General features: G+C 35.9%; 1 protein-coding gene across 1 annotated transcript; it reads right to left on the reverse strand.

The window, feature by feature from the left end:
- Positions 1–6,944: 6,944 nt before the first annotated feature.
- LOC133815764 (acyltransferase GLAUCE) lies at positions 6,945–9,432 on the reverse strand. The gene is given in 3 exon segments (XM_062248568.1): positions 6,945–7,750; positions 7,753–8,290; positions 8,950–9,432. Coding segments are annotated over 3 exon segments (1,386 nt in total). The 5' UTR covers positions 9,391–9,432; the 3' UTR covers positions 6,945–7,343.
- Between the last annotated feature and the right edge of the window lie 16,886 nt (positions 9,433–26,318).

Here is a 26,318-nt window from a genome sequence, read left to right on the forward strand (position 1 = left end):
GTTTTTGATTATATATTTAAAGCTATCACTTGTCGTTGACGTTCTTTCAGTTTCTTTAGTTTCATATTATATTTAATCATTTTGTTTATAATATCTGTTAGAGTAGCATAATTTACTTGTTTAACGCCCAAAATGTGACTACACTAAGTGGTAGTTGTAGTAAGATCGGACGGTCAATCCACAAGCAGGTAACCTAAAATCAAAAGGTTAGTAGGAAATAGCACAAAAAGTTAGTAACAAGAAGTAAATAAAATTGTAAATGGAAATATATTTGAGATTTTGGTATTGTATTTTGATAAAGTGATGAAATGAGATAAGTGAAATAAAGGTAAGATGTAATCAAGAGTGTGAGAAAATGAAAGGTTTCAAGAATCATCCATATGCTTGTTTAGTTACTTGGTTACTTGATTTACAAAAATACACAAGTAAATAGTTCACATCCCAACATTTACTTGGAAAATCTAACACTAAAGTCCATAGTTTTTCTAACAAAAGTTCATTTGAGTTATAAAGTTCTTCACTTTAAAAGCACAATGTTAATCTTATGAAAAATCTAAAAATGACAAAATACCCAAGGGCAATAATGCAATAGAAGATTAGACATAAAATTATGTATCAATATTACTTTTACTAATTAGAATCACATAGAAAGAGCATGACTAATCCTATATACTATTAGCATAAGTAAATAAAGATAACAAAATAAAGATAGAGATGAAAGAACATAAATAACTCAAATATATTACATTAAGAACATAGTAAATCAAAGTAGCAAAATAACATCACTTGCATATGGAATCATCCCTAACCTTCCTAGGAAGATTAGGCCATTATGCTCATGATTCTCACAAAATTCTAAGAAGAAAATATGAGAAGAAAGTGAGTGGAAATTTTGCTATAGTTTCTCTACTTTAAAAATTACATACCAAATGTGAAGAAAGTGTCCCTATTTATAGATGGGGAAAATGACTAAAAAGAAATTAAACAACAAAATGGGGTTTAGAAAATAAATCTGAAATATTAATAATAAAATATGATTTTGAAAAATCAAATCTTATTATTAATATTACCCTAGCTATTTTTGTGTATAGTCAAAATGCTATTTTTCTAAAATACCACAAAAAGATAAGTTTTAAGCTCAAAATAGGAGGTCCAAGGCCCAAAGAGCACACAAAATGGGCTGGTGGCAGCTGGTCCATTGATCAGCCGCAACCAATCACGGGCGGACACCTGGCGGCTGGCTGTGCATGTGGACAAAAAAAGGGCAGCTGGGTCTCTTGGGCATCAGTTGACCTTTGGGCGTTGGGAGCAAGGCTTGAGAAGGTTGGAATTTCATATGGAGGAGCTTCAGTAGGCGTGAGATTGAGGGGTGCAAATGGACAGGTGTCGGCTAGGAAGGAGGCATGGCAGACTCACGGCTCGGCTCAACGGCTCGGCTCGGCGGCTCACGGCTCGGCTCGGGCTGGGAAGGGCCTTTGGTTTGGGTTGTTGCTGCTGGGCCGAATTCTTGGGCCTATATTTCAAGAAAAATGCCATATTTCCCTTCTCTTTTTCAGATCTAAATGTTTCCTTTTCTCTTCATTTCAAAGTGCCAAAATACAACTTTTAATTCCTACAAAATAACAATAAATTAAATCATAATCAAATATTTTCATTTATAAAATAAATCATATTAATTCCATGAAAATATTAATTAAAACTTAATTTATTTTGACTATTAAAATCAATAAATGTGTACTTTTCACTACTAATCATCACTACAGGAAAACAAGCTATTACCGGCGGAGAAAACCGCCGGCAATAGTCAGGAAAACCGTCGGTAATACTTTTACACTACAAGAAAGTCTAAAATTATAGGCGGAACAATTAGAGGCGGACTTAGTCCGCCGGTAATATACGGGTTATTAGCGGCGGACTATTGGGTCCGCCGCTAATAATGTGGAAATTAATAAATTTTTTTTTTTTTTTTATTAGCGGCGGACTTACCAATTATTAGCGGCGGGTAGTCCGCTACTAATACAATGTCCGGGAAACGAAAAGGTATTAAGTTTCAAAATTATTAGCGGCGGGTATTTTCCCTTAATAGAGGCGGAGTATCCGCCGCTAATACTATTAGCGGCGAGTAAATATCCGTCGGTAATAAGACTATTACCAGCAGGATATATTAATAGCGGCGGGTCCCGCCGCTAATAGTTTATTACTGGCGGGATTATATTAATAGCGGCGGGTAAATATTCGCCGATAATAAGACTATTACCGGCGGGATATATTAATAGCGGCGGGTCCCGCTACTAATAGTTTATTACCGGGGGGATAATATTAATAGCGGCGGGTCCCTGCCTCTAATAATCTTACATATTAAAAAATTTGCACATCGTTTCGTCCGTCCCTCTCATTTCTCTTCTCTCCCTCTCTCAGACGCACTCTTCTCTCAGTCCTCCCACTACTACAAAAAAGGGTTTTTATGACACTTTTTTAGGACACTCACATATATGCGAGTCCTAAAAACAACTTCTGGACTTTTTAGGACTCGCGTCGCGAGTCCTTAAATAATATCTTTTAGGACTCGAGTTGCGAGTCCTAAAATCTCTGTGTGTCCTAAAAAAGTTTGATTTTGGGTTTTAAAAAAACATCTCCTGGACTTTTTAGGACTCGCGTTGCGAGTCCTAAAAAAGTTTGATTTTGGATTTTTAAAAAACACCTCCTGGACTTTTTAGGACTCGCGTTGCAAGTCCTTAAAGAATATATTTTAGGACTCGCGTTGAGAGTCCTTAAAGAATTTCTTTTAGGACTTGCAACGCGAGTCCTAAAAACAAATGCATGTCCTAAAAAAAAATTAAATTTAAGTATAATATTAGTGGTAAATTTTAAGGACTCACTTTGGGTGTCCTAAAAACTTTTAAGTAAAAAATGATAAATAAATGAATAAATTAAAATTTTATTTTAATAACTAAATTAAAAAAAAAACAGATTTCTTTTATTTTTATTTTTTAAAAAAAGAAAAGAAAATTTTATTTTATTTATTTGGGTCTGAATATACATTTAAAAAAAAAATTTGATCAATCACTAAGTCCCTAACCCTAAACGTTTCAGCCTCCTCCTCCCAACCTCTTCTCCCCAGCCGACAGCCTCCTCCTCCCAACCCTCTTCTCCATGGCTTGCTCAAGCAGATGAGGCGGTGGGGCTCGCTGGACGGTGGCTCACGGAGGGGCTCACTGCAACGCCGTCGACGAGATTGCTTGCGGAGGCGGTGGCTCGGAGGGGCTCGCTCACAAAGGTGGTGGCGCTGAGGGGTCGCTCACAGAGGCGGTGGCTCGGAGGGGCTCGCTCACAGTGGCGGTGGCTCGGAGGGGTCGCTCACAGAGGCGGTGGCTCGGAGGGGCTTGCGGAGGGGTCGCTCACAGAGGCGGTGGCTCGGAGGGGCTCGCTCACAGTGGCGGTGGCGCGGAGGGGCTCGCTCACAGAGGCTATGGCTTGCGGAGGGGCTCGCTCACACAGGCGGTGGCTCGGAGGGGCTCGCTCACACAGGCGGTGGCTCGAAGGGGCTCGCGGAGGGGCTCGCTCCTAGAGGCGGTGGCCGGAGGCTGGTCTTCATTTTCAGGTGGTGGCTGGCTGGTTGTATTTGTTTGGATTTTAGTTATTGTATATGGATTTTAGGTGGTGGCTGGCTGATATGTTGATTGTATATAATCATTAATATTATTGGTTTTTGCATATATGTTATTCGGATGATGGTATAAAATCATGTAATATTATTGGTAATGTTTGATTTTGTTTTTGTGTATCTTTAATATATTCATTCAACTAATAATAATAATAATTCTAATATTTTTTGTAATTTATTTATTTTAAATATATAAGTATATATTTATTATTTATTCAGCAATAATGAGATTTAAAAAAAAAATTGGGCATTTTACCCAAATTTTGATTTATTAAATAAAATTATATAATTAATTAAAAGGTATTTAAATAAATTTTTTAGGACACACATTGTGAGTCCTAAAAAACTTTTTTTTTGTAGTAGTAAAAATTTTTTAGGACTCGCAACGCGAGTCCTAAAAACTTTACTTAAAGGCACTCAGCAAGATCTTTTAGGACTCGCGTTGCGAGTCCTAAAAACTTTAGTTTTTAAGGCTCTCAAATAGAGGACTCGCGTCCCGCGAGTCCTAAAAACTTTTTTAGGACTCGCAATGCTAGTCCTAAAAAGTATTTTTTGTAGTAGTGTCCCCTTTGTCCGAGCACCACCACCACCCCTCTGTTCGAGCACCACCACCGCCCCTCTGTCTGAGACCTCCCTCTCTCTCTCTGACTCTCACTTGTATTGTTGGGCTACGGGGAAGGAAGAGGTCAGAGGCTCCAACACAGGTACTCTCTTTCAATCTCGCTCTCTTTGTCACTCTTTGTGTCTTGCTGGTGGCGGCACCCTCTGGAGCCAATGTGGTGGCCTTTGGTGTTGACGAAGCTAAGGGCCTCTGGGTGTGCATTGGCCCATGGTTGGGGTCGAGGTGTGTGACGGCGATACACATGGTAAGTCTCTCTTTATATCTCTCTTTTACACACACTCCACCTTTCTCTCTCTAATTGGTTTTTCTAATATTTAGGTGGCGGTGGTTCATAGTGGGGTTGTGAGGTTCGTGGGTTTGACCATGGCAAAGAGTTTGGCCACTGATGGGGTTTGAACACGGCATGGATTTCATGACAGTTTTCAGATTTTTTATGTTCTTAAGTTTGTTATATTGTTTTATGATTTTTTTTATTGTATATGTTTCAGATTTCACATATTTCAGATTTATAATGTTCTTAAGTTTATTGTGTTGTTTAATAAATTATTTTAATGGGATTTGTTTCTGGATTTCATATTTTTTCAATTTTGTTTGTGTTTTTATAAGTTGTTTTCTATTTTAATGGTGTTATTATTTTCTTTTTTTGTTCCTTAAATTATGTTTATTTATTAGCGGCATATTACTAGGGACGGGACTGCTGGTATTAAATAAGTCAAATTTTTTATACCGGCGGAGTCCCGCCCCTATTAATCCGCTGGTATTAATATATTACCGGCGGGGTATCAGTCCGCCGGTAATACCCCTAATCACCGACCGAGTTACCGGCGGACCCCCGCCGGTAATATGTATTACCGGCGGAAGCCTCCGCCTCTAATACTCCTTTCTGTTGTAGTGTTAGTGGAGTTACACATGTTCTTATTAATGGTTTAATATTCTTACACTTATTCCATGTAGGACACAATAATCTAATAGTAAGTAGCTTGATTAAAAACAATCACCACTACAATGAAACCTAACGTTAATAATGCACATATATAATAATAAAGTTATAATTTATCCATATATGAAAAATATTAAAATTACTTATCGGTAGTGATTAAAAACAATTATTACCATATGCATATATAGAATACATTTACAATTTATCTATGTATGTACTGAGAGAAGTGCCAAGGAGACTATCTAATACACTCTTTTTTGCACTCTCCCCCTAATTTGATGACAAGTGTCATCATTTGAGTAATGTTTATTTTTACTTAATAATAAGTTATCATATTATAATATTATTACAATTATACCACTCTAACTAAATTACCCCACTAATTTTTTACTTACTAAAAAAGAATATTAAAAAAAATAGTCATGTTAAAAAAAAACAAGCACAATACATGTATATTTGGAAAATGGGCATATATTTTGGCAACCTCTCTTAATTTTTAGATGAGAATTCATCTGGTCACCAAAAATGCATCTCATACCACACCTCACCTAAATATATCATTCAACAAAATAAATAATCAGATTTTTAGTATTATTGTCCCCTAAATTAATCATGAATTATCAATTTGGTATTGTGTTTGTAAAACATTGTAAATTGATTTTGTAATTTTTAATTTTGAGAATTACGTACGGTTTGGGATGAGAATTTGAGATAGGAATGGCAAAATGGGTCTATGGAGCGGGGCGGGTCGGGGCCCCGACCCGTCGGGGCATCATTGTTCCGGTAAAATTTTGGGGCAGAATTCGAGGCGGGGCGGGGCGAGGCAGAAGCGGGGCGGGGCAGACCCGCCCCATTTACATGCCTATTTGAGAAAATTGTAAAACAATTGATTTATTATATGATCTTGAAGCTTTATTTATATAGGTCACGTATGAAAGCTCATAATCAATTTGTTGTTTTTGATTATATATTTAAAGCTATCACTTGTCGTTGACGTTCTTTCAGTTTCTTTAGTTTCATATTATATTTAATCATTTTGTTTATAATATCTGTTAGAGTAGCATAATTATAATAAGATTACAATATGATAACTAATTATTGAATGAAAAATTGGTAAAAATAGTATTTTTTTTAAGTGATTTTGCTTTCGGACCTACTTTTGATAATTTTTTGTAAAATGACCTCTGTCTAAAATTAGATCAGTTGTCTCAATTTTTCGACCGACTGTTTGAATTTTTCGACCACCTGTCTAAATTTTTGACTAGCTATCTTAATTATGAGATACCATTTTGCAAATAATTATTAAAACTAGACTAGAGTGTAAAATAACTTTAAAAAATAATTTATTGTGACAAGATAACCTTATTGAATTGAAATAAGTGTTTATACTTTTTTGGACCTTATGTTTTATTTCATTACCTAATTGGATCCTATATTTTGACAAATTATTTTTTGGACCCTATTTTGTAAAATGTTAAAATAGAACCCTAAACTCAATTTTGATGAAGAGAAAATTGAATATAACAACACATTTTTTAAGCAGAATAATTTTATTTTTGTTCTGAATTATTAGTTTTGTAAATTATTTGTGATTTTAGTTGAGAAAACATTGATCAAAATCAGGTTTAGGGTTCTATTTTAACTATTTTACAAAACATAGAGTCCAAAAAGTAATTTGTCAAAATACAAAGTCCAAACAGATAATGACACAAAATACATGGTCCAAAAATATATAATCCCTTTAAATAAACATTCAGTACACGTATAATCTTAGAGAATATTCTTAGAGCATCTCTAGTGGGAGTTGCCGTAGACGAAGCAAAATTGCCAACTTTTTTTATTGTTTAAAAAAGGAAAAAAATTATAATTGGCTACTTTTAATAAAATATTAATATATAATTTTGAGAGAAAACTTGCATTGCCTCCATTGGATACTCTCTTATTAGTATTCATGTATAGAAAATACTAAAATTCGTTCAGCACTACAGTACTGATATCTTACATTATATATTAATGCATATATATATATAATAAAATTAAAGTTACTAAAATTACTGTTAGTGATACCTAACATTATTAATGCATATATATATATATAATTTCTGGATGGTTTCCTCTCAACCAAACAGGAACGTACGGAAGAAAGTTCGAAACTTATCCATCTCCTTAGCTGGCAAAGCAACCAAAACATTAACTCCTCGACCACCACCACCACCACCACCGCCACCGCCACCACCGCAGCCACCACCATTATTATTGACAAGATCTGGGAAGAGAACAATAATGTCCTTTCTCAGCTGTGATGAGACGACGGGACAGCTGTACTTGGGCTTCCCCCATGGATACTCAACCTCATCAAACCCTAATTTCCACCACGACGAAACCAACACGTCCCCGTGAGGGTACCCCTTGTACACCTCTCCCCAGTCTATGGTCGACCTCGCGTACTCCGCCGTCATCCTCTTCTCCCCCTCCGCCACTCTCTCAACTATCTTCCAAAACTCCCATTCTTCCAGCTCCCTCTCGCGTACGCAGTCAGAACCGCGTTCCCACTGTAACTCTCCGGCAGCGGAGGCTTCAGTCTTCGCCGTATCTCCACCGCGTAAAGGATCGTCGATTCTTTCTCAGGCGCCGCGTCTTCGCTCGACAGCGCCTTGCACCGCCACAAGAAGGCCGTGACGACTTTGAAGCTCGTGATGTTCTTGGCTCCGTCGGAGTAGTAGTCCTCTTCGTTTGGGGGGCGAGCTTTCTCTTTGAGGCGGTTTATGTCGGCGGAGCTGAGCCGGAAGATTTCGAAGACGGCGGCGTCCGTGTTGGTTGGTTGGAAGACACTGGCGGTGGGAGTCGTCGACGTCGGCTTGAAGAGCTCGGGGTGGGGAAACTCGACAAGTGGCGGGGATCGAGCGGCGAGGAGTCGGCGGTCGTTGCATGGGGAGAGGAGTAAGGGTTTGTCGGCGGCCACGGCGGCGAGGTTTCGTAAGAAGAGTTTGAAGCTGAAGCCGTCGAAGGTTACGTGGTTGGTGGTGATGCCTATTACGAAACCACCGCACTTGAAAGATGTCACCTGCATGCAAACATATACATATAGATATATACACACACAATTAGTTGTATATATATGGTAATAATTTTAGTCAAACAATTAATGTTTGACCATACAATTTAATTTCGACTCAAAATCCGAAATTTGCTGTATGATCATTGACAACTCAATCAATTTGTAATCCTAATATATATATATGGGAATTTTTCTACTTAGGTCTTTGCTTTTAAGACATATCGATGAAACTCTTTGTATTCATATTTACGTGTAAATAATTTTCGGGTTGATTTTTTTTATAATCGTGTATAGTGTAGCTATTTAGAATATGTTGCAAATCTTCAAAAAATTTTGAATAGTTTATAGTATTAAAAATTACGTTCAAATATGTTATTGCACGCGTGATTAATTTTTTTTATATGCGTGGAAAACAACATGTTTGAACCTAATTTTGGATACTGTAAATTATTCGAAATTTTCTAAAAATTTGCATAATACTCTAAATAGCTACAATATACACTGTCATTAAAAAAATCATACCGAAAACTGTTCATAGATCGATAAACACTAAGAGACCCACTAATAAACCCACTAATAAAGCTTAAAGTTATGCCCTATAAAAAATTCTCATATATGAACGTGTCATAATCAAAGTGTAGAACAAGAGATATATGTATATATACCTGAAAAATGCAAAGTGGGGAATGATTGAAATTAGTAGAAGGAGAAACAAGTTGAGCAAAAGCTGGATTAGGAAAAGTCAAGTCTCCAATCTCATCCAAACAATACTGAGAAGAGGCCTGAACAAAGCCAGCACCGGAGGCATCACAGTCGATCTCAAAACGACCCGTTTCATCGTTCATCTTCAGTCTCCCACACAAGTAATCGTACTCCACCAGAACCTTCCCCAAACTCTCTTTCACTTTCTTGGCTACATCATCTGGATCATCATCATCGCGAGCTTGGAAAAAGTGGAGTGTTTGGACGTCGAAAGTGAGGACTTGGTCTATGTTCGATAAGAACATGGATTTTCTCTCCGTTTCTCGCCATGGAAATACCATACATGACCTCTCTATACTGATCTTTAGGTCTTCCAGGAGATTCTCATGCCCGCTACTTCCCATACTCTCTTACACTTAGAATAATATAATGGTATTGTTTGATCGATATTATATTTTCGAGACCTTAATAATTCACCACATATATATATATATATATAAATATAAGAGTTAGTAGGGGTTTACTTTTTCACTAGACACATTTTTTATTTTTATATTTAAAAAAATTATAACTCAATTCTTTTATATGAAAATACACAAGATGGTTATAGTAGGCATTAATCAATTTTTTTTTATATTCCAAATAATTTGTTGGGCCAAAATTAGAGTTTTAATAATCTGTTTTTTATGTATATAAAAAAATTAGACACGAGTGAAACTGATTGTTTACCTTTTAATTTCAACATCGTAAATTATTCACAATTTTTCAAAAATTAGCGAAATTTCTATTATAATTATAACATATGTCATCCTTAAAAAAATTGAGTTATAATTTTTTCGGGGCAAAAATGATTACACTACCTAAAAAATTCCAATAAATACTTATCTAAATGTTTATATACACAAACATATATATAATATGGGTATGTAACTATTTGGTACTCTGTATTTTTACAAAGTATCATTTTGATACTCTCTGTTTTCAATAATGCTCATATGGTTCATTGTATTTTAAAATCGTACATATTTGGTACCCGAAACTCAAATTTAATTAATAAAATTATGTAAATTCTAAATTTAAATTTAATTACTTAATTACATATAACTGATGACAGTTTGATCATATTGACAAAATTTTATCTGTCAAATCTGAGTATAGGGTATCAAACATGTATAATTTTAAAATACAGGGTACCATATAAACATTATTAAAAACAGATGATACAAAAATAATACTTTGCAAAAATATAAGGTACAAATAAGTAAATTCTCATATAATATATATAAATCGAGTCACATGGTTAGTTTGCAAAAGAAATAGAGGTTAATAGGGTTGGTAAGTAATTATTTATTATTTTGGAAGTGCGGTATAAATATTAATAGAAGACTTAGAAGTCACATGCATGAACATACATTTATACTATACAACGTCGTACGTACGTACGAGATTATTTATTGGAATTAAATTAATTAGCTTCATCAATGGTAGATAAATGGCTTTAACCTTATTATTAGGAACTGGCCAAGGGTATGCCTATATTGGCTAAGTTCCCCCAATATTTGGGAATCTCTATTTTTTTTTAGTTCAAAAATAAAATTTAATGTTTTTTCTAGCTAGAGAAATTTTAACATTGAAATCGAAATATTATTAGAAAATAAGTTTAGACTTTTTTCTTTTTTTAAAAATAAGCCTATATTTGTTTGAATTTTTGAATTGTTTATTTACGATATATTTATATAAATAGAAAATGTAGTTTGTATTTTAAAATGATTTTAATCTAAATCGAAAAATTATTAGCAGACATCACATGCAACTTTATAAAGAAAAAAATAATAATTAGTTTTATTAAAATAATTATATTTAAATAATTTACATAAATATTTTCTTTACTTTTTTTCTTATTATTTTTTGTTGAGTGAATACAATATTTTTAGAGAATATGTTTAATATTTAAAAATAAATGCATTAATTAACATATTTATTTATTTTGCATAAAGAGTCTTCAAAAAGCTTGAGACCCTAACCTATCTGGTTGGTTTGGTTAAACATATGGATTTATACTATAAAAAATACCCTTTAATTAATTTATTATGATCTTGTTGGAAGTTGGATCCAAGTCTTCACAAGGATCTTTTGAAATCTTAATTTGGGCTTATTGACATCAGATTTTCGAAAACAGTTTACATCACATATCAAAAACAACAAATTATGTGTAATGATTTTTTGTAGTCATTAATTAATATTATTATTGTATATATTTTTCCAAACAATCATATTCATACTACTACAAAAATAGGCTTTCCCGGCAATTTTTAACTGTTGTTATTGAGCAACGACGGCTGTCGACTAACTATCATATTTGTCTATGTCGGTGTAGGGGTAGCAATGCCGACAGTTAATAACTGTCGTGGTTGGCTCTCTATGGCAAAAAAATTTAACTATCATTGAAATTCATACCAAAAGTTAAACAAAATTGCTTATAAAGCCTTCTCACCATTCAGTAATCCTTAAGCTTTAATAGCATAACAGAAATGCAGAAAAAAAAAATACAACAAATGTAATCCTTAACCTCAGCCACTTATATTAAAAAATAAATTATGTGTAAACATATAATACTTAATCATATGTCATGAGTAAGAGATTTAATGAATGTATCATCTAAAATAAAAGTGTGTACAAGTATGCAAAAAAAAAAAAGGAAAAAAATAGTACGACTTCACAAAAGATCTAAAAAACACAAGTTCTTGTGGAAATTTGGCATCATAAACTTAGTGTGCAACAGCAAGGTCGAGGAGGCGACCTGGGAGCTGGAGTCAGATATGCAGAGTCAGTATCCCGAGCTGTTCAGGTAAATTTCGGGGACGAAATTTCAGTAAGGAGGGGATAGTTGTAATGCCCCGAATTCTCCGATGAGTTTAACGGCGTGAATAGTAGGCCGGGAGGGCCATACTTGCTTAATTATGTTATTAAATGATTAAATGCATGTATATGTTGATTATATTATGATATGATGTGAAATGCATGCATATGAGTCCATATTTACAATTACAGGGGTATTATGATAATTTGGCCCGTTGAGGGTAATTTGTGTATTTGGGTGCATGATGTGATTTGTGAATGAGATTCCATTATTATGGAGATATATTCGAGCTATTTGACATGAGACGGTTATTTTTAGTGGATTAGCGGTTTTACCATAATGGGGTCAATTTTGGGGTAATAGAAATGTTCATTTGATGATACATTGGGAATATTTGAGATCAGGGTGAAATTCTGGAGGTTTTGACTATAATGTCCCCGGGGGTGTTTTCGAGACCCCGAGCATTAGGTTTTATTTGAGGTTACTTAAGGTTGAAGTAGCTTATCAGATAGAACATACGATAAGAAAACCTTCCGTTCTCCCTTTTCAAAGTTCGTTTTACCGTTTAAGCTTTTTTGACGAAATCTTGAGTTCTAGGAGTCAGAATCGAGTGAGGATCGAGGCATAGCGATCCTAGGGAAGATTAGAAGCTTCTTAACCGAAGGATTCGACGGAAAACAACCCAATTGAAGGTAATCGAAGTTTAAGTTTTGAGTTTTTCCGAGTTTCTAAGCTTTGAATTGAATTTGTGAATTTTTGAGTTTTCGGTTCGTTCGAGCCTTGGGTTTTGAGGGTTTTGATGCATGGGGAAGCTTGGGAACTTTGTTTTGATGATTGGGGAATGTTTAGGGATGATTTTGGAGGCTTTGAAGTGTTAGAAACACGGTTGGGAATGGCCCAGGGTGGAGCGCCGCGGCCCTGTTCTTGTGGCGCCGCGACCCTTCTTTGAAGAAGCAGGTGGCCTTTCTGTTTCGCTGGGCGCCGCGGCCCTTGTGTGGGGCGCCGCGGCGCTTGCCTCTGGAAAATTCTGGGGGCCGCGGCCCAAGGTGCTAGGGCCGCAGCCCTTGCCCTGTTTTCGCCCCGTTTGCTCGTTTTGACCCCGGAAACCTAGTTTAAGGCCTCGGGAGTGTCCTTGCTACTTGGATTAGTTTGGATTGATCTCTTGGAGGTTAGATAATGGTTTGAGAACCCTTGATTATCTTGATTATTGATGGTATCCCATATGTGTTGTGATTAGGTAACCGCTAAAGGACTAAAAGCTAAACTGTTCTCAAAGGTTGTTCTTTTGCTCATTCTAGCTCGAATCAAAGGTAAGAAAACTGCACCCAAAGTGTGACATGCATGGATATTTGTGAGGCATGTTGATTGTATAAATATGGACATGGATTGAATACAGAATCGACAAAAGTGTTAGTATCAGCTGTGAGGCTGTGACTTATTTGTCAGGCTCGGCAGTGTTACTGGACACAGGTCAGGAAGCGCTGACTTACTTGTCAGAACGGCCTTAGCGTGAATCACGCAAGCCAACAGAGATTAGATCTAATCGACCATTAGCATTGAATGACTCAAGGAGCATTAATGCCTGACCTACCCTGAGGGTCGATGAACAAACAGAGCCTGGAGGCTAGTGGCTTACCTATCAGCCACTCTCCCGCTACAAAACAGAGCTTGAAGGCTAGTGGCTTACCTATCAGCCACTCTCTTGCTAGAAAACAGAGCTTGAAGGCTAGTGGCTTACCCATCAGCCACTCTCTCGCTAGAAAAGAGAGCTTGGAGGCTAGTGGCTTACTTAACAGCCACTCTCCCGCTAAAATCATGTGTTATTCATTTGTTTGAAAGCTTTATGCTCAGTGTGATTATAATGATAATCATTTAATGATGTTATGAAAAGTATTATGTTTTCTTGCTGGGCTTTGGCTCATGGGTGTTATGTGGTGCAGGTAAAGGGAAAGAAAAGCTCACCTAGCCTTGAGTGGAGAGCTGATGTGGTGTTGTGTACATATGCAGCCGCTTGACCGCCACGGTCAAGGTGTTCTCAGAGGAACTAGGGGGTTTACCCTATTTTTGCCGCTTAGGTCGGCGGGACTGTAACTTTACAACTATAACGACCATTTTGTACTGAGAACCACTTGTAAATGTTTTGCGTAGCTCTGCAGAGCAGTTTGTAATAAAATCTCCATTTCCTTTTTATTGGTTTTGTACCTTAACCTGTTAATCACACTTAGAGCACGTTTTTTACCAAAGGACTCAGGCAATGAGTCAAATTTCCGGTCCACCGTTCACCGTAACTGTTCTGGGGTAGCCAGGGCGTTACACCTCGAGCCACCCCGAGCAAAATTGTGACGCCCCACATCACTATGGCTGCTTTCTGGAATGATGACTGGCCCTACAAACCAAGACAAGTCTTTCCAGCGTGCTTATCCTCACTCGCACACTTCCTGGGCAAACTTCCCAGGAGGTCACCCATCCCTAGATTACTCCAGGCCAAGAACGCTTAACTTTGGAGTTCTCAAGTGATGGGCTACCGAAAAGAAGATGCACCTTCCTGATATAGGTAGTACCCATCAATCCATTTAAGCCCTCTTCAACTGTGTAGTCCCATACCTACACAGTCTTAGAATCATTACATTTGACCTTCCCCAGGCAGTATGGGATTGCACAACTTACCCGGTCTTTCCCCTTACGGATCACAGGATTCTGACTATCACAATCACCCCCCTACGGGCCCGACGTCCCCGTTGGCCACACTTCCGGCTGGCTCAAGGCTCTGATACCATTATGTGACGCCCCACATCACTATGGCTGCTTTCTGGAATGATGACTGGCCCTACAAACCAAGACAAGTCTTTCTAGCGTGCTTTGTCCTCACTCGCACACTTCCTAGGAAAACTTCCCAGGAGGTCACTCATCCCTAGATTACTCCAGGCCAAGAACGCTTAACTTTGGAGTTCTCAAGTGATGGGCTACCGAAAAGAAGATGCACCTTCCTGATATAGGTAGTACCCATCAATCCATTTAAGCCATCTTCAACTGTGTAGTCCCATACCTACACAGTCTTAGAATCATTACATTTGACCTTCCCCAGGCGGTGTGAGATTGCACAGCTTACCCGGTCTTTCCCCTTACGAATCACGGGATTTTGACTATCACAAAAATGACCACGACCACTGCACTCCTTGTGCTTTGGACTTCAAAACCCACTAAATGATCGGACACAATGGTCGTCGGAATTGGAATCGACGTTCACCAGAATCCATGGTGATTCGAGAATTCATGGCTCTAATCCGGCCATTCTAGGCCTTTCCAAGAGAAGCCACCACTACCATGACGTTCCTCGAGTTTTGGGTGGTGGCGCCGCCGTCATCGTCGGAGCTAGGGCAGAAGCTTTGGCTACTAATTAATTTTTTTAAAATTAAAAATAAAACTTGGTCCTAAAAATATTCTTTTAGGGCTCGTAACGCAGTTCCTAAAAAATCTCACTTTTTAAAGTTATCAAATAGAGGACTTGTGGGACAAAAACTTTTTTTGGAGTAGTGTGCCACTTTGCTCCTAGTATAAATTAATATATATTTTCGATTATGTGCAATCTGTTTGTATATATTCATTTTATAATAATAGTAAAAGTTTAATTTTATTTTACATTTGATATCTATATATATATAGAGCTACATATATAATAATGTACATACGTATATGCTATATTGATTTTTATTGAGAATCTATTGATAAAAACTTGTAAAAAATAAAAATTATTGAGAATCTATTGATAACAACTCGTAAAAATATATAGTTGGCTAATTATATATATATGTTTTGCTATTTATTCAATTTTGTTTGAGAGTTGTTATTTTATAGTTCGTTAAAGTCTAAACTATAGTGTTTTAAATTTGGCCAAACATTCAACATAATTTTTTGTTTCTAGCTATTATATATCCTACATATTCGTTGTAAAGAACTTAAATAAGTTTCCATATTTTCAGCTATTATTTTTAATCCCAATGTTATACTATTAGTTTATGTGATTAATAATATTTTTAGCAACAACTTTTTAACATTATAAGTAATTTATTTTTAGTTATAAATTGTGTTATTAACTAAGTTAATAATATATATATATCTCTTTTATATAATAAGTGTGTAGATAACAGAAATTTTTAGTTTTAACGGTTTAATTTGTTAACTTTAACAGAATATTCTAAATATTTAACGGAATATGCCTTTAAAACTAATTTAAAAATATATATTTATCAATTATATTAATATAAATTTAAATATTATAAAATATCATTATTATAATAATATTTAATATAAGACTATATATATAATAATTATATTAATATAAATTCAAATATTATAAAATATCATTATAGTAATATGTAATAGAAGACTATATATTTAATAACTATATTAATATAAATTTAAATGTTATAAAATATTATTATGATAATAATATATACTCTTATTTTTTTACTAATTATATTAATATGAATTCAAATATTATTATAATAATATTTAATACAAAACTAAATATTTAATACTTATATCAATATAAATTTAAATATTATTATAATAATAGTATATAATACATAATCTTAATTTTTATTAAAAAAATTATCAAACAAAACTAGATATTTAATAACTATATTAATATAAATTTAAATGTTATAAAATATTTGAAATTCCGTTTTTAGTAATTACCAAATTAATTAAACCATGAATTAATTAAAATGCGGAATGGTAATTAATTGTTTACACAGATACCAGTTCTGTCGGAACAGAATCCGAACTTGTCACGACAGAACTGAACACAATAAATAGACAGTGCAAAAATTAAAGAACACAGCGAATTTTTACAAGGTTCAGAAACCCTTTCGGATAACCTACTCCTTGGGGCCACGCCCAGAGAATAAACCAATTAGTAAAGAAACAAAGTGTACAAAAGCATTGACTTAAACAATGTAAGACTCCCTCTTAAACTATTGCCGCAATCTTGTTGTACTCTTCTCTACGAATCTGGTTTGATGAAACGCTGATTCTCTTGAACTCCCTTCAAAGAATAGCGAGTGCACACTTCCTCCCGAAGTGAGACTTAGATAGAATCCTCTCCCGAATATCCTTATGAACACGTTCACAATAGACAATATCTGTTTACAATGGACTAGATAGATATCCACAAGTACACTCAGCACTCTCACAAAGATTAAGGTGAACAAACTTAATCTCTACAAATAAAGACACTCTTCAAAATAATGTTTACAAATATTGAAAATGGAAGAGGTGAAAAATCCAAAGGCCTTGGCAAGGTATTTATAGGAAGGGAAATCGTCCAAGGCCATGATTTTCTGGTATCTTTGAAATCAATTTGCGAATTCCTTTGATTTAGGAAAACAGCCAGCCAGATGGATTCTGTGTCGACAGAAAAGGAAACTGATGAGTCAGCAGCGTGATCCGTTTGATCTGGCAGAACGAACATGGTCATTTCTCTTGACCATGTTCATTTTCGACACTTTCTTTATTTCCAGGATAACCATAATCCCATATAATCCCTGAAAATAATCTCAAGATATTTGCACAAATATATTGTTACCAAAAATTGATTATTTGAGATAAAAAAGGTAACAAATATATTCACATGTAGAGATCTTTTCACATTACAAAACCAGCTGAAAATATTGCCAAATAAAACCGAAAATCAATATGGAGATACTACTGATTTTCCTTAATAACTTTAAAATATTTTGTCTAAAATAAAGTTAGCCAAAAAAGGACTTTACAATCTCCCCCTTTGGCAACTTGATAGACAAAAATATTTTAAGAGTTTATTTTGAAAGATCCTGCAAAGACAAACCTGATTAGAATGTTACATTACTCCCCCTGCGAAAAGCATCTCAAAAGTAACAAGGATCAAAACATAAAACAAGATAAACCGATCAAAATGAACCTCTTACTCCCCCTTGTTGTCTATCAATAAGCCAACGGAGTAAAACCAACACAAAACACAATCCAAAGAGTCAAACTACTACTCCCCCTCTTTGTCAAAAAAAAAAAACAAAAGACAATGACAGCACAATTTTTCAAGCCTTCTTTGTGTGACCGAGACGGTTGTTACCAATGGGAAATGCATGTACTCCACTGCCTCGAGTTTTCACCATAGATGCAACAAGCAAAAACAAAGAGAATTTTTTTTTTTTTTTTTTAAAAAGAATGAGAAAATGAGTCTCTCTTTGACCGAAAATAAAGATAAGAAAATGACACTCAGGGATTTGATTTTATTCCTTTTCAAGACAAAATTAATGAATTGATATCCCAAAGAAAAGAAAACTTTGCACAGTCAAGGAAAATAAACCAAAAATAGAAACTTTTGATGTCAAATAATATAATCAGTGACAAAAACAATCAAGATACAACTTACCCTTTTTGACACACGCAGATTTGATTTCCCTAAAAAAGAAATATATATATATATATTATTTTTTTTATTATTTTAAGTAGTAAAAACGAATGTACCCAAAAAAATAAAAATATCACATTTTGATTAGTGCCCAATGTCTTCGTGCCCTTGCATGTGGAGAAAGAAACAATCATTATATCAAAACACATCTTTACTATAAGGTTTAGAAAATATATTTAATATAAATCATGCTTTTAATTTTCAAAATAAAATATCACCAAACATTTATTCCAATCACAAAAAATATTTCACTCAAATCAATTAGTGTGTATGAGACTTACAAATTTTGCCCAACAGTATATCTCAAGCATTTGTGTGTGATTGTGAAAGCAGAGATCATTGCCCTGTATGGCAATTTTTAGCCTTTTTCAGGAACATTGCCCTATGTGGCAATTATTAGCCTTTTTCTCAATGAGTAACCAAATTAGATGCTTTCACACTACACTGAAGGCTTGTTTTTAACAGTGGTAGAGTATCTTCTACATAATTGTTAGTTACATAGTTCCAACTTACTCAAGGTTAAGCAATTTACACAACAGTGTAGGTAGCTCTATTCTAAGATGGAGCTTGAAATATTTTTCGAGGAACAAAAGCTCACACACAAAACCACAAATTGAATTGAAGAAATATTAATTGGAGGGACTATTTGTTTTTTAATTTTATTTTGAAGAAAAATAGCATGAATTATATTAACTATAATTTCTAACCTGAAGTAAAAATATATTTTGACATAATGATTGAAACTTTTTCGATGAGCAAGGACAAGGAGACATCACACAACTTTTTCAAGCACAGGGATATGGTACAGCACAAAACAAATTAATTGGGACAAAACCCCAAGGATTTCCTGAGGGAATCAAACCTAACTGTATCAAAGGCTTTTGTAAAAATATCTGCAATCTGTTTGTCACACTTAGTATATTCTAAGACCAAAGTTTTATTTTCAACAAGATCCTCAGTGTGTCGAGACACATCATCAACACAAAAACATTTTTCATGAGAAATTTTCAAATGTTTTCGCAATCGACCTGGTTCACATTTACCAAAAGAATATTTACTTAAAATCGGTAAATCAAGAATAGTAATTATATTAATATGAATTCAAATACTATAAAATATTATTATTATAATAATAATATTTAATACAAGACTAGATATTTAATACTCACATCAATATAAATTTAAATATTATAAAATATTATTATAATAATAATATATAATATATAATGTTAATTTTTATTGAAAAATTATCATTTATGTTTTTTTTTTGTTGAATGAGGTCATTGTATTGCTCAAAACCAATTCATGTACAATTTACAATATATGACTCTAACTCTATAAATCCCCATAATACCTATCCTCTATACATCAGTTAGATATCTTTACAAATTGAATGAAACCAATCTCTATCTAAATGACTTGTCTTGTTTGGCATTCTAGTGTAGATCCGCAAGCTAATATCTCTTTGTATTGTTTGGACCGTGTATGAGTTGTAGACCAAACCTTTTGGGACCATAGCATATCATTTCTCATTCTCCAAATGTGATACACCAAGGAAGCAACAACAGCTGTCAAAATGCTTTTTCGAAATCTACTCCATCTCCTTATTTTGAAAATCCATTGCAGCAACTTATCATATTCCTCTGTTTTCACTTTCCAACACAGCCACTTCTTCACTTGTAATAGACAAGTCTTGCTATATGTACACTGAAAAAAAAAAGATGTTGAATATCTTCATTATGATCTCCACATAATAGACATGATTGATCCATAGATGAATTGTAATTGTGGATGAAGACCCTGGTACGCAATCTCTAAAGCATAACTAACCAAAGTATAAACCTATGTTTTGGTATAGTAAATATCTCCCAAACAAAATTTGCCCAATGCACTTTGAGAGGTGAAGCAAACAACAATTCATGACCTGTTTTAATACTAAATGTCAGTGCTGAAAAAGATGCCAAATCCACTTTTGCTTTAAAAAGATCCTTAACAACCACCATTTTCTTCCAGCACCAGCTGCAAGCCGAGGGAGCTTTGTATTCCCACCAATCCAATTGCCTCAAATATATACTGTGAATCCATTTAACCCACAAATTATCTTTTTTGGAAGCAATAGCCCATATATATTTCCCTATAGCTGCAACATTCCAGTCCATGACCCTCTTGAAACCCAATCCTCCAGCTGTCTTAGAATTACAAATATTATGCCAAGCAACAAGACCAGGCCCTGAGTGATCACTCATTCCTCTCCAAAGAAAAGCTCTATAGATGGCATCAATTTCCTTCAGTAGCTTCTTCGGCAATATCATGATTTGTGCCCAATAAGAATGAATGGAAAGTAATACTGCATTAATTAATGTAACTCTTCCCATATAAGATTTCCGAGAGCTCCATTATCTGATTATGTGCACCATTTTCTCTAAAATAATCCCACATTCCACCGAAGAAATTTTCTTAGAACATATTGGAATACCAAGATATCGAAAAGGTAAATAGCTTATAGTAAATCCTGAAGATTTCAACACTCTATTTACCTTAGCCTCCACCATACCACTACATAATAGAGCTGATTTGGTATGATTTGGTACCAAACCAGATGTCCCCGAAAACAGTTTCAGGCCTCTAAGCATCCATATAATAGAGATAAAGTCTCCATGACAAAATAGTAATAAGTCATCCGCAAAGCACAAGTGATTTAGTCTCAGTGAAATACATTTATCATGATAATTATAATCAGATAAAGATCCCACTTTAACCATAATTCTAGACATGTACTCCATACCTAACACAAACAATAGTGGAGACATTGGATCCCCTTGCCTTAGTCCCCTTTTAGCTGCAAAGAATCCATGCATAGAGCCATTGAGCAGTAAGGAGAATCTTGGTGTTCTAACACAGGTCATAATTAACTGAATGATCTTCCTCGGAAAAGTGAAAGCAGTAAGCATCTCCTCTATGAAATCCCATTCTATCGTATCATATGCTTTCTGCAAATCAACGTTAATCATACAACTCGGCTTGCATCGTTTCCTTCCATAATGATGAACTAAATCTTGACAAATCATGATGTTGTGTGCAATATACCTCCCATGAACAAATCCCCCTTGGTTCTCTGCAATCAAATCAGGAAGAACTCTTCTCAGTCGTGCACAGATCATTTTGGATGCGATTGTATATAGAACATTACAACAGGAAATGGGACGGAAGTCACTTACTTTAGTCGGACATTTGGTCTTTGGAATAAGGGTGATGGTTGTAGTGTTAATCTCCTTAAGAAGCTTCCCCGTGGATAGGAAGTCTAAGACAGCCGAACTAACCTCAAGACCTACCAAATTCCAATTATCCTGTTAGAAAAAACTACTATAACCATCTGGGCCAGGGGCCTTCAGACCTGGAATGGAGAAGAGAGCATCGTTAACTTCCTGAGCTGTAAAATTTTCTAACAGCAGCCTAGAATGCGCCTCAGAGATGATCGGACCTAAATCAATGACAACCTGTGAAACCTTCCTCCTGCTGTGCAATTGAGTACCTAATAATTTTTTATAGTACTCTAAAAAAGCTCTTTGCACACATTCCTCTGTATCCACCCAGTTACCATCTTCAGTTTGTATAGAGAAAAATTGATTATGAATCATTCTAGCTTCCAACGATGCATGAAAGATAGAAGTATTTTCATCTCCATTCATCACCCAGCTTGCTTTTGCTTTCTGTGCTAAAATCAAAAGATGTGCTCTATTTAATCGAGTGAATTCTTCTCTAGCCAACATCTCCTGTCGAATGAGAGACTCATTGAGAGGATCTTGGTGCAAGCTTTCTTGAATTTCCAGCAGGTAATGCTTGGCTTGAGCTTCTGCCTTTTGAATGTCATGATATCCTTCCCTATTTATGTCCCTGAAAATTTGTTTGAGTCTCTTTAATTTCATGACTAATTTGAACATCTGAGAACCCGAAACTAAGATATTCCAATTAGTGCTGACTTTAATTGCATATGATGAAGCTTCCTTCCACATTCTGAAGTATCTGAAAGGTTGTTTACCAAGATTCACAGCCAAATAAAATGAAACAAGTATGGAACTATGATCAAACATGCCTTCAGGTAGAAACACTACCTTAGAATTCGGGTATTGGTCTGTCCATTTCAAGTTACCCATAGCCCTGTCTATTTTAGAATAGATTCGATCCTCAGCTTGTTGCTTGTTCGTCCATGTATAGAAACATCCTGAAAATTTCAGATCTTCCATTTGGCAAGTGACCATGCAATCTTGAAGGCTCAGAGAAGGCTTCATAATAGTCTTCTTACCAACTATTTCATTCTGATGTAAGATATCATTGTAGTCCCCCAAAATCATCCAAGCCCCATCGATCTTCGATGCTAACTCTTGAATTTCCAGCCACAGTTGATCCCTCAATTTCACATCATTAAAACCATATACAAATGTGATAAAAAAAAACTTCCTGTCGTGTGTGTGGCTCGAGCAAAATAATGAATGAATTGACTAGTACAAACTCTAATATCAAGAATATACATATTCGGATTCCAAGCTACAATTATTCTTCCTTTATCTAGCCAAGGATTGTTAGTAGTAAAATACCAACCAGAAAATAAACTCGAATACAAAGTGCCCATATTTTTATTCTTAACCTTTGTTTCAAGAAGACTAACCAGCCCAACTTTCTTCGAAATGATTAATTGCTTAATCTCTCGATGCTTAAGTTGGCTATTAATCCCTCTTACATTCCAACATAAAATCTTATCCATGTCCTGCAGAGGGATCTCCCCCCTCTCCAGTATTCGACCTGCTTAATCCTTCTTCCTCTTGCTCCTTTGTCAGTATAGCCTACTGGTTTTTCATAACCGTTGCTTGTGCAGAAACAACTGGCACCCTTACTCCCTTATTTGCTCGTTGAAAACCTTCCTAATCTACTACTGGTTGCACCAAATTCGGATCAGACTTCAAAGGTTTGGGAATCCACACTTGCTTTCCTTGATTCTTCCTTCTACATACCTGAGCCTCATGCCCAATCCCAAAACATCTTTGACAGATGATTGGAATCCATTCATACTCCACTTGCAATTCAATTTCCTGGTCAAACTCATTCAAGAGTCTAACTGTTGATGGAAATTCCTGATCCATACTGATCTCAATAAGAATTCGAGGATAATAGAGTCTATCCCTGTATTTGGTGATGTTATCTACTTGTACTGGTCGCCCTATTTGCCCCCAAAATCTTGAAAAGAGATTTCTCACTGCAATACTTAATGTCCAAGCCTCCCAGTTGAATCCAAGTAGGAACTACAGTAATATCCTCCTTTGTAAAATCATCAACCAAGTTCCATGGTTTCATAACCAGTGGCTTCTTGCCAAGAAACAAATATCCACCATTAAGAACTCTATCACGAAAGTCCAAATTGTGGAATCGAATGATGAAAACACCTCTTGAAAGTACTCCAACTTTGTCCACATTTTCCTTCCATAGTCTCCTTACAAACCCATCCAAAATACTGACCGGAGGATTAGCTCCCACAACATAACAAACAATATGTAACGCCGTAACTCCAGGGACCGTTACGGTGTGCCTTGTAAACAGTGCTAAACTCGCTAATCGAGTTATTTGGCCAAAACCGTGTAACTAAGTATGATTAGCGGTTTAGGGATTAAAAATTTTGGTTAAGATATAACGTTTCATTAGAACGTTTATTATATACATTGGGATCCCAAAAATATAATTTAGAGGTCTATTACAAGAAAATGTTTACAACCAGCCGATCTAAGCGGCAAAACAGGGTTAAACCCTAGTTCCTCTTCAAACCTTAGCCGTGGTGGTCGAGCAGCTGCATGTGTACACATCGCCACCTAAGCTCTCCAACTCAAGGATGATCCAACTTTCTTTTGCCTTTACCTGCACCACATAGCACCCGTGAGCCGAAGCCCAGCAAGAAAACTCAATATGCTCATGAACAGTAATAACATGTCATCAAATCATAAGGCACACGCCTAGCAGATATAGCCCTAGTCAAGCAGGCAACAAATCCACGCAATGATGGGTATCCAGGATAAGAAATCCTACCCTCCTGAGTGGATAACTATCAAGTCAATCTCAATCAGATAAGTGATTTAACACTGGTGGTTCCGGTAACCATACCGGGCTGATAGCCCTGACTAAAAGAGTGACAGTGGTACAAGTCACTAAGATGGGTTCCGTTCCCTTTATAAATAAGTGATCCTTTCTCTAGCTTAAACATGATAGGTGCATGATGATTAGTCACCAACATAACCTTCCTCATGACCCTAGAGTCATAACTATGGAACACTGTTCCCTAGCCATGTGACAAGCAGTCACCTAGGCCTTAGGCCCTGGCTCTGAGTAACTAGTCCTAGACTAGCCAAGCGCTTATAATTTTCATCGACCTTTGGGTCGGTCCAGCATCAATACCCCATATGATTCATTCAACACTAATATCGATTAGATCTAATCTTCATTCGGCCCTGCGTCCTCGATGCTTATGCCGTTTCTGACTCTCAGGTCAGTAATACGCGACCAGTGCCGATCCTGAACAGTTGGCGCCACACATAAGCAAGCAATGCTACCAAACATATATCATATGACAAATATCCGAATATAGGGCATTCATCATGCTTACTTAACAACTGCTAGCTTAATTAGAACCATGCATAAACACAGAGGCTCAAGCTCTGAACAAATATACATAGCATGCCCTAATCACATGTTTCCCGTGCATTACATTTAAACATCCAACATGCATCAAGAATAACCATGCATGTCACATATACACAGGGTGCATTTTTCTTACCTCTGCTTCGAGTGAAAATTAATATAAGAACGACCCTTGAGAACGATCAATCTTTTAATTCCTTGACGGTCACCTGGTCATAACCAAATATAGGATTCATCAATAAAAATGAATAACAAAGGTTCCTTAACCAAAACCTAGCCTCCAAGACATCGAATCCTACTAAACTGAGTAGTAGGATCGATCCCGAGGCCTAAGGCTTGAATCCCCAAACCAAAATCTCATTTCTGGCCAAAATGCCACTAAGGGCCGCGGCCCTCCCTGGCCATGTCGCGACCCGCCCTTCAAACAGAGGTGGCCTCCCCCAGCGCCCAGAATGGGCCGCGGCCCTCCCTGGCCATGCCGCGGCCCTACCTACACTCAGCCAAAAACCTGGTTTTTCCTCTCTTTAAACTCATTCTAAAATCCCATTAAAACTCTCCCAACATCACCAAACAAAACCACCAATTGATACCACAACTTACCCACCATAGAAGCATCAAAACCCAAGCTTTACACCAATCAAAACTTCCATTAATTACAACTATCCACATCAAAACTATGGGCTGAAAACTATAAGGAAAAACAGGGCAATACTTGAAATTCATGGACAAAATCTTACCTCAAACTGGTTTTGAAACCCCTTCAATGGTTGAATCAAATTCCTAAGCTAAAATCTTGATTTTTCCTAGCTTAGTTCTTCAAATGAAGGTCAAGAAGTCCAAAAGAAAATGAAGGAGAAGGAAGGTACGGGAAATAGAAGGAACTTGCTTTGTTTTTGGTAACTTCTACAGCCTTCAATGGCATATATCTATCCTAGGGGTGAAAAGACCAAAATACCCTAGGTCAAATAAAGGTTTCTAAAAGCTCTCAAGGGAGAAATTGGTATTTCCCACTTATCTCATTAATCATAATTAACGCTCTTCAATTCCCGCTATTCTCAATATTCTCAAATACCAATAATTCATATCTCGTTACCCTTTTAATCCCTGCAACGCTCTAATCACCGAAATACCCCGAGCCCCGAGCTTAAACCTATTATGACCAAACCGATAGTTTATATTCAAAGATCGTCTCATGCCGAATAGTTTGAACAAATCCACATTATAATGTGGCCTAAACAATATATCACCGAAATGCACACAAATATACAATTATGCCCTCAACGGGCCAAATTACCAAAATACCCCTGCAATGAAATGTGGACCCACATGTATGCATTTAA

This window comes from Humulus lupulus, chromosome 2, assembly GCF_963169125.1.
Source record: "Humulus lupulus chromosome 2, drHumLupu1.1, whole genome shotgun sequence".
NCBI classification, from domain to species: domain Eukaryota; kingdom Viridiplantae; phylum Streptophyta; class Magnoliopsida; order Rosales; family Cannabaceae; genus Humulus; species Humulus lupulus.